Source organism: Diadema antillarum, unplaced genomic scaffold (genome assembly GCF_040938485.1).
Source record: "Diadema antillarum isolate AM-2024a unplaced genomic scaffold, OU_Dant_1.0 seq00001833_RagTag, whole genome shotgun sequence".
In the NCBI taxonomy this organism is placed as follows: domain Eukaryota; kingdom Metazoa; phylum Echinodermata; class Echinoidea; order Diadematoida; family Diadematidae; genus Diadema; species Diadema antillarum.
In genome coordinates this window covers 313,544-329,992 of record NW_027272506.1, presented here as the reverse complement: position 1 = coordinate 329,992, position 16,449 = coordinate 313,544, and the positions used below count along the sequence as shown (strand labels likewise).

At 37.3% G+C, this 16,449-nt stretch overlaps 1 protein-coding gene across 1 annotated transcript; it reads right to left on the bottom strand.

The window, feature by feature from the left end:
- Positions 1-8,236: 8,236 nt before the first annotated feature.
- LOC139712641 (dual specificity protein phosphatase 12-like) lies at positions 8,237-14,077 on the bottom strand. Its single transcript, XM_071624449.1, has 7 exons — positions 13,806-14,077; positions 13,236-13,349; positions 11,908-12,030; positions 10,990-11,079; positions 9,686-9,908; positions 8,809-8,857; positions 8,237-8,325 (listed from the first exon to the last, which is right to left on the bottom strand). The coding sequence occupies exons 1-7, from the start codon at positions 14,075-14,077 to the stop codon at positions 8,237-8,239; spliced, it is 960 nt and encodes a 319-aa protein (XP_071480550.1).
- Between the last annotated feature and the right edge of the window lie 2,372 nt (positions 14,078-16,449).

Below are 16,449 nucleotides of genomic sequence, written 5' to 3'. Positions count from 1 at the left end.
CTTTAATTTTAAGGGGAGCACATAGAAATATGGAACATTGTGATATTCTAAAGTTTCCCCAGAGAATTGCATAATTGGTACAATAGCTGTCATAATTAATACTTTAAAGAGTGTGAAAGGCTACAGAGGAATGGTAATACTGAATTCAACATTAGTCATGAAGTGGAATGATGCATTGGTATGATTATTGTTATCAATTATGGACTAAGACGGAAACAAATGTGTTGTTCTGTAACCTGTGGACACAAGGCAACTGGTAATTTGCAATAAATTATGTTTTATATGTGCTATGCATGTTTTACTCTAATATGGATCACTGCCTCATACATGTATACCAATAGACCTTACTTTATTAATTTTCCGGGTTTGACTCTTTTTTTTTCTTTTTTGTTGTTGTACTGAGTATCAGAGTATTATATGGTTTAAGACCTTCAGCAACATTTATGTTTGATATACTGCACTGTAAGTACTGATGTGTACCTTATATCTTTGAAATTATATGTGTATTTGAGTTTACATACATTAAGTAAATAAAGCCTATTAAACTTGACATTGTAATGTTTATGATAATCAAGTTGTATTTGTAAAATGTATATCAAATAGAATGATATCATGGTGTATTCACAGTGAAGCCACACATGCACCTTTTCTGTGATATAAATGTGTTGTCGTGCTCCATTGGGTTTATGCTATGGCCAGAGTAAAGATGACAGGAATCTGTCGTTATGTGTACTGTATATGGCATATATTTTGCAATGTTTTTATTATCACAAATTTCACAAAATTATTAACTCTAACATCAACATGAATGCAACATGCGTACATACATTTCTCCATTACTGTACTCCGCGATCGCGAATTAACCACTCACAAAATTGTCGGAAAGTCTCAATTGCTAAATGTATGGCATATACAGTAGGCCTACATTGTGCGTGCAAGTGTGTGCCTGTTTTTGCTAGTGTGTGCTTGTATGTGTGTAAAAACATATGAGCCCGAATTCATGAAGGTGGTACAAATGAAACCATGGTTTAAACCATGGACAAAAACCATGGAGCGCCAAGTGTCGCGTGGAATATTTCGTTACAAATTCAGTCATTTCGTCAATGAAATGATTATTTTGTAACGAAATGACAACATTTTGTAACTAAATGAAAATTTCGTCCATGAAATGATAATTTCGTTAACGAAACGGTCATTTTGTCGACAAAATGACTAATTTCGTAACGAAATATTCTGTGCGACACTTGGTGCTCCATGGTTTTTGTCCATGGTTTAAACCATGGTTTCATTTGTACCACCTTCGTGAATTCGGGCCATGGTGTCTAAATCTGGGGACATGACTGAGAAAGTGCAAATGTCACTCGATGAAATGATTACATGTATTTTGTAACAAAATGACAACATTTTGTAACTAAATGAACATTTCATCCACGAAATTATAATTTCGTTAACGAAACGGTCATTTTGTCAACAAAATGACTAATTTCGTAACGAAATATTCTGTGCGACACTTGGCGCTCCATGGTTTTTGTCCATGGTTTAAACCATGGTTTCATTTGTACCACCTTCGTGAATTCGGGCCATGGTGTCTAAATCTGGGGACATGACTGAGAAAGTGCAAATGTCACTCGATGAAATGATTACATGTATTTTGTAACAAAATGACAACATTTTGTAACTAAATGAACATTTCATCCACGAAATTATAATTTCGTTAACGAAACGGTCATTTTGTCAACAAAATGACTAATTTCGTAACGAAATATTCTGTGCGACACTTGGCGCTCCATGGTTTTCGCTCCATGGTTTTTGTCCATGGTTTAAACCATGGTTTCATTTGTACCACCTTCGTGAATTCGGGCCATGGTGTCTAAATCTGGGGACATGACTGAGAAAGTGCAAATGTCACTCGATGAAATGATTACATGTATTTTGTAACAAAATGACAACATTTTGTAACTAAATGAACATTTCATCCACGAAATTATAATTTCGTTAACGAAACGGTCATTTTGTCAACAAAATGACTAATTTCGTAACGAAATATTCTGTGCGACACTTGGTGCTCCATGGTTTTTGTCCATGGTTTAAACCATGGTTTCATTTGTACCACCTTCGTGAATTCGGGCCATGGTGTCTAAATTTGGGGACATGACTGAGAAAGTGCAAATGTCACTCTAGTCCTAAATGATGGTTTGCCTTTCTTATTGAAGTGATCACTTGATTGTTTTTCTTTTCATACTGGGCCTGTAGTTTGGCAAAAGGAACAGAGCATAAATAGAAATGTCTTAGCACAGGTGTGTGTTAATTGTGGGAAATGTTCTATTATGAAGAATTGTATGTATGCATACATGTGCACTTTATATTAGCTTTGTGGTGAAGAAAGCAATTCAAAAGGATGTCTAAAAAGAACAGACATTTGTCGTTAAGCATGAATTTCAAAAAGGTGACATGCTTTTTGTTTTGCTTCTTTTTTACCAATATTCTGAAAGCATGTACAATATTAGCTAATACTGATGGGGGTGTTTCATAAAGCTGTTCTTAAAGTTACAAACGACTGGTGATTGGTTCTTGTGCTAAATTATGGAAGTTCTGATGAGTATAGCACATCAGGGCCCCATTTCATAAAAGATATTAGGATGGCAACTCTTGCTGGAATGGCAACTTCCAATAGCAACAGCCAATCAGGAAGCTGGATTCTTGTCATTACCATGACAATTGCCATCCCAGCAAAAGTTGCTATCATATCAACTTTTTATGAAACGGGGCCCAGAACTGATCACCAGTCGCTCGTAAGTTGTTTGTAACTTTACAAACAGCTTTATGAAACAGGGCCCTGGGTTGGTTTGATAGATGCTTTAAAAACCACATAGTGCTTAATGAAGTTTTGACAACATGCAAATAGAAACCTTGCCTCAAAATGGTGAATGATTTATGAATTTTATTTTTGGTCTATTGCTGTGAACGTGATCTGTAAATATCAAGCTTTTTGTGATGTGTAATATTTGAGGATATCATAAGCTAGTATTGAAAATACTTTATACATCATGTTTTCGTATGTTCAGAATTTTATATTGTCAATGATATATCACCTTTGATTTTCTAGTGTGGTAGCTGCCTTGTTCTCATGTCTCTAATGATATTAAAGAGTGTTTGTTGAATTATGTCCTGATATCCTATGCACATACTTGTGCATGTGGTATACCACTACTTGTTTCACTGCTATGATGTCAGTGAAACAAATTGGAGAATGCTTCAATGATAATGGATGACTACCAAGACAGTCATCACCTGGAGGATGTAGGCAAGTTGTCTGACTCAGCATGATCCATTCATCACAGTATTGTTTTGAGTCATAGGACCATAACTTTGCTTGCAGAGTAACTTCCTCTTTATTGTGTGAATAAGAACAACGGCAACCAACAAAAGGGCATCATAGATATTTCCTTTTATTGAAGGTAACATAATCCTGATGACTCTGGTCACAATATTTCTGCCACAATTCAGGCTCCTGCACATGCTTTACAGACAGAAGGATCTGTTCAACAGCCTTCAACCCCCCCCCCCCAAAAAAAATAAACAAATCATGCATTGCTTTGTATACTTGTAAAACACGATACATTGTATATTCGTGTCATGAAAATTTCGTGAATTGGAGCCGACGGCCTTTCTTGCAGCATGAAATTTTTGCGACTTACCACTGGCAGCCAATGCTTATTGTGTAGGCAAGAACTTTCGTGTGCATTTTAATTTCGCGAATGTTCCCGCTCGCGAAATTTGAGAAATTAAAATGTAGCTGTGACAACTCATCTGATATGTATACCTACTAGATACTGCACCAAAAGACATACATGTAAATGCCAACATTCAAACATCTATAATGATTTTTCCTGCTGTGAAATTATTAGCTTTATAAAGTTTTTCCATTTCATTTGTTTCATGGCATATTTGACCAGTACAGAGTTTGTCATATTACCCTACTGTGATAGGCTGTGATTGCAAAGTGAAAGTGCCAATGACCTGTCATAGCAAAACTATGTGGTCAGGCAAAATAGACGCCTGGTCACATGTATGCTCTCAACCAGTCATTTCATTAGGATATGCTTCTTTCTTTAATAACATCACCTACTGAGATGCATGTGATCCAGAAGTATCTCCCGAACAGCTCTTTGAATTCTTCCTGATTTCAATGTTTTTGAGTTTTGGCATTGGCATTTATTAGAATGTCAACAAGTTACCAGACATGCATGGTTGGTGTGCAGTTGCCACATGGTTTAGTCATGAACATGTGAAAATGATGTAACTTCTGTCATCATTTCTCAACAGGTTCAGGCAGAAAATACTAACAAGCAATTTACTGTTTTTGGTTGAAGACTCAGTTTGAGTCTGCTCAAGACATATTGGTCCGAATTCACGAAGGTGGTACAATTGAAACCATGGTTTAAACCATGGACAATTTGTATGGAGCACCATGTGTCGCATGGCCTATTTCATTACGAAATCAGTCATTTCAGTCATTTCGTCAACGAAATGAGTGATTTCGTAACGAAATAGGCCATGCGACACTTGGGGCTCCATACAAATTGTCCATGTTTATTAAAACAATGGTTTCAATTGCACCACCTTTGTGAATTCAGGTCATTGAGGATAATGCCATGTTTTAGTGTACTGTGAAAGACCAGGGAAGTCAAATCTTTCATACTAAATTGTAATTGTGTTCAAATAAGAATTGTGTGTAAAATCTCTATGCATTGTTGTCAACTTCACTTGACCAACAACACAGGGATGAGGGTTTGTGTGTAATGGCTAATTGAAAACTGTTGCCTGTGTTTAATCGATTAACCAAGTTGTCAAACTTTGTACAAGCTTTGTTTATAGCTTTCATTTGTTCAGTGCAAGATATTTCTCCAAGACATACCCTCCTTCAATAAGAGCTTTCATGCACTTTTTCTTTTGTTTTGCTGTACCTTGTGTTGCACTGATCATGTTATAATCTAGGTATACACAAACCAAACCATGAACTATCGTATACACGATACAAGACCTTGCTACCTCAGAACAGCACAAGTGTAATGTCCATCAGTGGAGTGTTATATTGGATTTGTAATCATAGGATCAAAACTTTATAATGCTGTGTGCTGGGGGGGGGAACAAAATCATTTGGCTTATTTTGTGGTTTTTTTTTTTTTTTTTTTTTTTAAATTCCTCTCACATATGAAGTAGGCACATTAGGAATAAAATGAGTTGTGTCTATGCATTTGGATATTTAATGAGAATGATTTTCATGTGTGATTTTCATGTGTGTGTTCATAAGTTACTAGCAAACTGAAAATGATAAAATTCATAGAGAGTTGTTTATTATCAGTTTCTTATCATTTAGCATTATAAGATCATTAATCCTTTTATCACATATCACAATGTTGGCACGATGTTAAATGTCCATCTGGAATTTGGGTTACCTCTTATGTTTTGCTGCGCGACATTTCACTTGTCGTAATTTATTTATATTTATTGCTAACAATTCAAGTTGTGGTACTAGCAAGCAAGTAGACTGCTGTCTGAAAGAAACAAATAATCGGTAACCATTTTAAATTAAAATCTGTTCAGATTTATCCCTTTCTTAAAGTGACTTATAAAGTGGCTGCACATTGGAATTGTGCTCTGTCAATGTATCCAGGAATATCTTAACATCGCTTAGGTATGGTGTTTGGACAGTCCCAGTAATATTGAGAGGAAATCATCATGAGTGTTTATAGGATGCAAATAGGGAATGTCAAAGGATAAACATTTGCTAAAATTCTCTTGATAGATATTGAAGATGAGGTGTATCAAGTATGTATTGATATGAGAAGTCATGTGACTAGTTGAACTGTATGTACATTTGAAGGCTCGGTTTTATGCAATATTTCTGCCTGGTGTGTATGTACTGTGTCACATAATATACTCTTAGAAATTACCCATGTTTTTGGCATCTTCACATATTTACCATGTAAACATTGTGCGGTGAGAATTGTTTGTCATGTGTATGCAGTATGCTGGATGATTCTTACTTTAATATGCAAACTGTTTGGAAAAAAAAAAATGACCATCATTGCCCCCTAAAGGTGCTGGTTAGTTATCTAATACATATTATAGCGATTTGGGAAAGTGAGCAGTATTCACATAGCTTCATGTACTGTACATGTAGAGATTTATGTCTGGCACATCATGCAATGTGACATCAATAAAAACCTAGCTTCCTGTATATTGGTGGCAAGAAAGCTGTCCTCACTGCCTGTCAATTTTGGGTGAATTCTCCAATGAAGAAGTCAAAATGTACAACTGTTTGTGGCGCACTGAAGTTGTTTAGTGGTTTGGTAGTTGTATGCATGAATCAAAGCGTGACATCAAAAATGAGTGACAGTGGGAGCTCAGTACATTATATAAAGACTGTCTGGCACAGTGACAATTGTTTATTATATCAGATATACATACATTTATTTTGTTGTATCAATAATGAGAAACATAACAAAAAAGGATGACATCCCCCCCCCCAAAAAAAAAAAAAGAAAAGAAAAGAAAAGGAAGATAGAAAGATTCTGTTGAATCAAAAATATATCATTGTATCAAACTTTTTGGCACAAAATTTACACTATATATATGTATATATATATATTTTTTTTTTCTTCTTCAATTTGGGGGCTTTCATGACACAATGTATCATGTAACAGTCACCATAGCCCTAGACTTACTGTAAGCCAAACAAGTTGAAAAGTTTTCTCAGACAATGTCCCATAGAGAACAATATATTTTCTTCCACGCTTTAAGACCACACAGATTATTGGAATAAACAGAAATCATAATGAAGAGATGTTAGAGTGCCTTCTGCAGAAATTCTGTTGATGTCCCGAAGTTATTTTTGCTACAAGCCCAGGCTATTTTAACTGAGATTGCCATTTTGTTGCCACACTCCTTAGGTCAAAATGGAAGTTGTGTCTTTGAGGGCTTTACAAAGTGGGTGACAACCTTGCATTGGGTAAGCCAACATTTGAACACCACACCAAACTTCATATCGTTTCATCCGTATACGTGATAGTGGTTTAGAAATTGGCCTATCAAAATGATCTTACACATGTACGTTACGGTCATCCCATGAGATGTACACCCACGAGTTGGACATAGAAAGAAGGTCCATTAGTCATACACAGCATGAACTAAGCACCAGGCAAATAAGGCCTACGACTACATCAGTCAGCCCAAGAGATTGATACTGGGCAAAAAAGACCGACACTACATCACAGGGCTTTATGTGTAACTTTGCAACTTTTCCTGATATGCTACCAACCTATGCAGACAAAAACCCATGGCAATTTAAAAAAAAAAATTCCAGGGGGATGTTTCACAAGGTTGTTTTTAGAGTTACGAATGACATACGAGTGACTGGTGATCAGTTCTTGAGTTGAAGTATAGCACATCACAATTGATCACCAGTCGCCGGTAAGTTGTTCATAACTTTAAGAACAGCTTTATCAAACGCCCCCAGGGCACACAAAAAAACATAGGGAAAAAAAGGGAAACGGGCCATGGTTCAAGAATGGGGAAATGGTACGTATAAAGCATGCAATACCAGTTATCAGACATGAAATACACACGTATCTCATTTCGAAAGCATACTTGTGTATATTAGTCATCTGGATGAAAAACACATGCATACTTTATAATCACAGAAATACACTACTTGGCATTTCTGCACTTGTTATTCCACAACATCATAAAATCATAAAGCTTCAGGCAGAAATTGGTACGGTGTATTTGTATTCTTTTGAACAAGACAATAGTAGATATCATATCAATTTTCATAACAATACACTGGTTAGTTGAGTAATTACTACATGTGAAATTAAAGCTTTCATGGTTTTCCCAAGGCAAGATGCATCACTTGTTCTATACTAAACATAGAGATTTCTCATGCAGCTTAGCATGCATGTTAAGCTTTGCGACATGAGTTACAAGCTGACAGTCCAGAAGATGACATTTATGAGCCTACGTACAGCATCTGGCCTAAATTGTGTGTGTAAATCTTGCATGCTGGGAGGACAAGATCTTTACAGGGCCCTGATAATGCAGGCATGTTGTACGCAACATCAAATAGCACTAGCCACATCTTCCTTGTACTACAAGCTGCATCTTTCATTGTTTTTCTGGATATCTTGCTGGTCTCGTCCTTCTCGGAGATGGTCAAGGGATCAGCGGCGCGTCATCTGACGATAGGAGTCATGCGATCCACCCGATTCAGGTGAACTTGGAAAGCTGGGGTCATCCAGACGCCACACGAACATTGCTGACCTGTGCCGGAAACATCAAGTGTCACAGTGTTGTGGGTATGAAACAAACATAAGTACAGGCAAACGAGCAGACACACACACACACACTGCCTCCCTCAAAAATCACAAGAAATAAGAACAAAACAAAAACAGCCAAACATATTCATATAGAGAATCCCCAAATCCAACGAAAACAAAAAAACCATATCTAATATGTGTCACAAATAACATGGTAAAAACATACTTGTTTCCAGCTGAGCTGTATAAGGCTGCTTTTCTATTTTCTGCAACATTACAGGACACCTCATCAGATACAGTACTCCAATCCCAACATTGCTCAGGATACCTTGCCTCCTACCAGGTAGATAGTAATATCTTGTGCATGTCCACGCACCATACACTGAATAATTCTTTTAATCTGAATGCTAAAGTTTTGTGCTAGAGGCAATCTTGTCTTGCGGTATCCATGTTCTTCATAGTCAAAATTATCTCAACTGTCACATACCTGACCAATTAAATGAACCAAGTCGAGAGCTGCATTTTGGGCAAGATATCTGTCAAGATAGAATATGAAATAGACATTTGCTATTTATATATAACTTGGGCTGTACTAACTCTAGATATTGGAAAAGTATCAGTCACTTTTTTTAGTGGCAAATGCAACAATGCTTGTAGTTACCAGATAGTATAACAATCAACTATGCTTTAGTTGACCATAAAATGCAGTTTCTACATCACATGTACAGCAAATATAACTATCTAAATAGAGTATGTCCATTCAAACCTTCCTGTAACACAGTATGATAATATGAAATTAGCCCAATAATCATTTGCTAAACAGAAGGGTGTGTCATCAAGTCGAACATGCCAGTGCTCTGTTTGGTCCTCAACTTTTAATGGGAACTTTGGTGAAAAAAATATAAAGTTTTATGGTCAAGATAGGTGTTTATCCCTTCCTTAGTACTCCCTCGACCCAACCCCTGGGTCTGGGGTTCACCTCAGCATATCATTTCTCCCTCATGACACTCCATCTGATGCAAACTTTTCAAAAAATCTTGAGATTTAGGTATCAGGGGTCACCTTACATGGGGTACAATATGAGGGGTATATGCTGAAATGTTTATGCACAACTGACAACAGACAGTGAACAATTAGAATACTTGTAGAGGAGGAATGTTCATCTGCATCTTAATTTCGTGAATTTTGCGTGAGCCAACAATCGCGAAATTAAAATGCACGCGAAAATTCTTGTCTACTCTACATGCATTGAATGTCAAAGGCAATTCAAGAAAATTTCATGCTGCGAAAATATCATGTTTTACAGTATGTAGCTCATATGAGTCATTCAGCTGATGTGAGTTCAAAAATCTATCGATACCAACCTTTCCTTCGTTGACGCCCAGCAAAAACGATTCCATCCATGAGATGGGTTCGATGAAGACAGAGGTGCAACTGCTGGACGCGAGGTCCCGCTGACCTCCCTGGCCGGTGACCTTGACCTGTGGACTCTGTCCTTGCTGCTTGACCTGCTTGTGCCAGCCAAAGCTGCTCAGACCTTTACCCTGGCTGTGGGCAATCACGCTGGACTGTCTGAACAGTGCCCTCCTGATTATAAAGAATTAAACATACAGACAATTATTAATATAGATTAGCAAACAAGAAACAAGAACCGAAGACTAGAGATTGTGCAGAGAGTCAGTATCTTGCGGCCTTACCCTGTCAGACTTGGAGATGTATTTTGCATGTGTTAAGCATATACATTTACCATAGAAGTGATTGGGGGATAATTTCATATTGGAAAAGGGATGGGAATGTAAAATTAGATCTGTGGTTGGTGCATGTGTGTGTGTGTGTGTGTGTGTATATTTATCTACTCAAACAGTTCTTGCACGGCTGCCAACATTTCCGCATCAATGTCATTGAGATTTCAAACAGCTCTCGGGAAGATGCTTGCGTTCTACATGCATTTCAATGGGTACTGGGTAGTGACAATTTCCAAGTCTGGGAGGTTGGCATATTTATTGTTTGGTCAGCACTCATAGAAAGAGTTTCAAGAAAGTTTCAAGAAGTTTCCTACAGAATCTGGGAGACTTAGCAGTGCACTGCTAGTTTTGGCTAGAAGAAACAATGAGTATGTGTACCTGCTCATTGAGATATCACCCTCATTCATTACTGTCTGACAAAACAAACAAATGACACAAGAGTATCCAAACACGTAACAAATCAACTTCACCTGTGAGGAAAAGTGGGGGTTGTGTTTTTAAAAGGATAGCTTTCTGAAAGAAAGTGTAAAATTTCAAACCTAAACGATATCTTTTTTTTTTCTTCAATAGCTGCATCACTTACCCACTGCTGGTGACATAAAACACTTGATCACATTTGCCAGAGATGTTGATATGAATCACAAACTCATTCTCTTTGTGTGTTAGTTTCCCTCCATTAATCAATGGATAATTAATGGTGGAAACTGAATGGTGTCTTTGAAAAGAAAAAATGAAATGGAGCTGTTGATTTTGAAAGAAACAAAGAATGACAGAAACGAATGAAGAAATAATGCCTCCGGTGACAGTTCGTGGCGGAGACATAAAAAAAGAAGAAACAAACATAGCAACAAAATATGCAAGAAGAAAGGATAAAAAGAATGAGCAAAAAAGAAAGAAAGAAAGAGAGCTGATCGAAGGATTACCTGCATTTCCGACACCTATAGAGGGCGTCGTTGCTGCCATCATCTGCGGTGTGTGGATCTGATGCAAGGAGGTCTTCTGGTAGATCGGCTCTCACTGTGAATATTGAAAAGGCATTTTACCCCATCATACAAACAAGAAGAATGTGCAATCTTTCCGACAATAGCTTCCTAGAAGAATTTAAACTGTTTCCATAGACGAATAGTGTGACAATCCGTGTTAACACTGAAATTTGCTCCAATGCTCAGCATTTTCTAGCTTGTACTATCAGCTAACTCTGTCTTCTGCCCTTCTATTTGTGCAAGAGTGTTTTGATAATCAACCTTCAAATGCATTACGTTGAGCCAGTGAAAATTTTGGGAAAATTAGAAATTCAATTTTTGTACAACACTGAAAGAGCAAATCAAGCTCTTACAATGTAGCTCCATCACAAAGAATCTGAATAAACACGTTCTTGGGAACTAGAATTATATGACAAATAGCTCCAAACATACAGAGGTTAAGCGATGTTTTGTTACAGCAACAATGTTCTGCTCTTTGGCCTTTCCAGCAGACATTGCCATTGCACATTCTTGTCATTCTATTTCCAGGGCATATCATCAAAAGTGTACTCCTGTTACAACAAACACATGGGTGATGAAATTTTTATTACAATGAAGTAAAAAAAAAAAAAAAGAATAAGGTCCCAAAATCATCATCTCTGTATACTATACCATTTGGCTATAATGAAATTTTGAAATAGCAAATGAAAACTGCCACTCCTGATGACTTTGTTACAATGGCAGTCCCCTGTATATTATACCGAATGTTCTCAGAAGTACACGTTGGCTCTTTGTATGTAATATGGAAAGACAAATTAGCAGTCTCCAAAAGTCATGCTAGGCATTTTTGTTGTTACTTTTTCAACTGGCTGCCATGACTTACTCTGAATCTCTTCTGCAAGGTGCGCCAGCCGGTGTTGCTTGAAGAGCGAGTTGCCCGGGTTACACTGGCATCCCATTGCCTCAAACAGCCTCAGCTGCTCCATGAAACCTTCATTAGGGCTGAGGGGAGAGGGACAGTACAAATAATCACGATTTGAATTTATATAGCACATATTAAACAGAGAGATTCTCTACGCGCTTTGCATAACTTCCATCCTATACATCAGAGAAAAAATAAGTTTTCAAGGATTTTACAAATTGTGTAAAGTCTGTCGGGCAACCTATTCCACAAAATAGGCCACGTAACAGCAAAAGAATGATCTCCATATGAACAGGTGGATGAAACTGGTACACTAAGCAAATGCTTTTCAGAAAAGCGGAGGTTTCTTTAAGGTATGGAGTAAGTACTATATGTGACCCTGCACCTCAAAACAAACAAAAAGTCACCAGACCTGAATTTTTCGTTAAGACCATATTCTAAAAGAACAGACTTTAAGCTTTAAAATGATGTATAACTCAAATCAAATGGACTCTCCTAACCTATCTAAATATTGGAAAGAAAGCACAAACTCAGGAAAAGTGGGAACTGAGAAAAGAGGCTCTGAAGTACAGTGTCTATTCAAGCGCTTAATCTTTACCAAACCGTGCTGGCTGTGCGATGAATGGGACAGAAAACAGGAGGTACACCACCAGAGTAACAACAATGAAGGGATTATCAGATTAAACTGAAATTAAGCATGCCTCATTAACACATTCTGTCCATAATTGATACCAACTTTCAAAGCAGTAGCACTATCCTTTCAAAAGTTATTAGAGTTGAAAGTTAAGAGTGTGGACAAGGTTTTTCAGAAATGAAAAAGGGATTCTAAATCACACTATTCTGGACCAATAATGTTCGAGATAAACTGCTAAAAAACACACTTTCCTGCCCGTTTTATGATACCAAATCTTAGCATAATGTCAACGAAGACCCGCTCTTTCAGAATATATGAAAAAATCAAGTTCGGCTAGGTTGACCCATTTCACTTATTTTCAGTCCTCACGCAAAATCAGTGCGTGCGACTTTATGTTCATTTTGAGGTGCACGGTCACATATATGGTATATAAGAGGGGCTGTGGAACATTTTTCAGTGTATTTGTGTGTGTGTCTGGGGGGAGGGAGGTTGCAGGAAAGGGGGTGTCAAGGTCAACGTCAAGTCTGAAATGCCCTAAACAACTATATAACAACTAGCTATTATTATGAGTACATTGTATTATATTTTTCATACAGAAAATACTGCCTAACAGTGCTTTTAAAAACACCTGTCTGCACTGAGGTTACTCACCATGTTTGAGAGTGCTTCTCTTTAACCCTCAAAAGGGCCTCATCGAGAGTGCATTGCTCTTTGTTCATGATGTACGCAATCACTGTGGCTGAACTCCGGGATACACCCATAGCACTGTTGTTGTGTTAGAAAAAAGAGAAGAAAGTGGACCCTTTTAAAAAAACATTATTTGTTCCACACAATACTGACATCAAATCAAACCACAATAAATCTTAAACAAATCATGTTAAACATCAAAACGAAACATGTTACAATGGATTAATATAATGTAGTGACATGTCCCTTCATGACACTGGTAAATAAAAAGCTCTTGGCCATGTTTAAAAGTTCAAAACTCAAACAATTACTTTGCAAATACACTGTACATGCATACTTCCATCTACTTCTATTCATTTTTTTTCTACTTTCTGTTCTTCCTTCCAATTTCACGGATAAGGATAATATACAAGCTGCATGATTTATCAGAAAACAAAGCAAGAGTTGAAGGAAGTAGAATGAACACAAATGTAGCCTCTTTACACACCATGACCATGACCGTCTTCATCTACTGTACTATATATAGCACCTCACCAGTGAACCAACACTGCCCCGCCCGATTCCAGACCGTCATTGATGAAGGAGAAAGCCTCATTCAGGTGGCCCAGGAGGTCCTCCCCAGGTTGGTCCATGATGGAGATAACTTTCTGCTGAACGGACTCCAGCGGAATCTTGACAGTGTAGAAAATGACGCTCAGGACGTGGGTGATCTTGTGGTCAGCAAGGAAAAACAGGGACTCTGCTGCCTCCCCGCTTCCAAGCCAAAGTCTGGGAATGATCTCGTCAGCATCGTGTAGATATGCCATGGTCACCACAGTGATGGCTGCAATGCCAGAAAAGTACTAGTATCCATGCAAGGTTTGGGATTACTGGTACATGCAAAAATGACAGAGTGGCACAAAGTCACATTTGAAGTCAATGAGCATGTCAAAATGTACTACAAATATTAACCAAAGTGAAATTTGTACATAATTAAAACCTTGACAGAATCTAGATAAACACTATCTAGCTGCTCATGTTGTCAATGGCATGACAAAAAAAAGTCACATTCCTTGTCTCAACACATTATTAAATGTATCAAGGCATAAATATTAAAACAACCGCCCAAAATAAGAAGCAAATAAGACAAAGGTGTTGCCAAATCCATTAATATTTGTGTCTTTTTCATGTCCATTCAAACAGGTCCAAATTCACATCCAAGTTGTTGACAGTGTTGGTAGATTAAAGAGAATTTTCAGTTGATCTTTAAGGGGATTGAAACCCAATAATACATGTGAAATGAGTACCGGTAGTAATATTAACTAGTAAAATATATTCAGGAAAATTGAGGAAATTCAAACAGTCTGCTCAAAAGTTTATATGACCATTAAAAAAGTTTTGGTAGGTGGTATCTGCACTATTGCCTATTTCCCATGGTACCGTATTGGTGGAGATGAGAATTGGGTTTTTAAATTTTTGCGAGATACCAAGAAAACACTTATGATGCAGTACAGAACATACAATTTTAAGAAGAATTCAAAGTTTGTTTGATGAAAATCGGGTTTGGAATGACTGAAACATCCAAAAAACCAAGTAAAACAAAGCGATCCTAATAAAGTGTGGGTCCCAAACTTCATTATAATCGCTCTTTTTTTGGATATCTCAGCCATTTCAAAACCAATTTTCATCAAATAAATGTTGAATTCCTCATAGAATTACATGCTCTTTCATATTTAATAAGAGGTTTCTCATTACCTCACCAAAAATGTTAGAAACCTAAAATTAGGTCTCAATCAGAACTATACGATCCCTCCAAGTTTAAGCAAAAGTCAACTGAGCCGATAGTGATAAGTATAATGGCAATGCACGCTTTCAATAATGATATAAAACTTACCATCTTACACACTCTTAGACTAGAGATCTTGCACATGGAAGTGATTTTATTTTAATTTTTTATTTTTACACAGCAATTGTTACAGGTTTACAATATTCTAAGACTAAAATTAAACAAGGTAAACTTTTAGTCTATCCTGTAGACTATCTAGACTACAGTACCGCTACCGCGTAGCCCGACCAGACGCCGTGCTATATATATACACAGCGACTCGGCCTGGGCTGTGTTAAGTTTATACTATAATTATATAGTTAAATTACCGCTAATAATATTCATAATGTGCTATCCCGCTACATTCTACAAACAATTCAGATCTAAGTTCGTAAGTTGATCTTAACTTTAATACAGACTTCATATCTTTTACTTTTTAAAACAAAAACAACATCCTGCCATGATGATCTATCTATTTTACAACACATAATTTAGAGCCTAGCAGCTAGGACTATGAGCTAGGTCTTTGTCCAGAGAATCTGGGGCCTGTCTTATAAAGACTTGTGATAGAAATCAATCACAAGTTTTATGTGAGCTTCAATGCAAGTTGCGATTGATTTGGGGACTTGTGATTGATTTGAAGGCTTTATAAGACGGGGCCCTGGCTGTGGAACGGAACCCACTACACTAAACTGTATTGTACAACACGAAGATAAGTACACGGGACTACAGACAAACGACGCATCTCTCTTTTTGCGATGATTAGGGATATCATTCAAATCATCAAACACTACCGGTAGGTATTGCCCATATCTCACCAACGCAACGTATTTGGGTCACCCGTATTTCTTGTTACTGTCCCTTCCAGTTGAGGTGTTGAGAACATTCAACCATCCAAACAAGAACAGCAGTGACCAGCTAGACAAACTCTACGGAATCCAACTCCAGCAGCAGCATGCATGCATACCACATTACAAGGAATGTCGCAATCACACACGTGCGTGTGCAGTTCTCTCGAGTGTTTACGTTTATTTCTGCGCAGTTGCCAGTCGGAGTAGATCTCTACATACGGTGGGCTTCCCACCTCCCTGCCTATACCACAGAACTCTACACTCTGTGTAGAGTTCTGTGGCCTATATACCCACTGATCTCGAGATTTTAATATACCCCAACATTTTTTTTTTGAGAATTCTCTATTCTAATTTCGTTTAATTTCATAGCACAAAAACAGAGACGTTCACAGAAACAAAAACAAAACATCATACAACGACAAACTGCATTATGCACAAACATTGTACAAAATAACGTCAATCTTACACTATAGTAAAGGACAAAATGCAGTAACACCAACATTGTGCAAACTAATGTCAAACT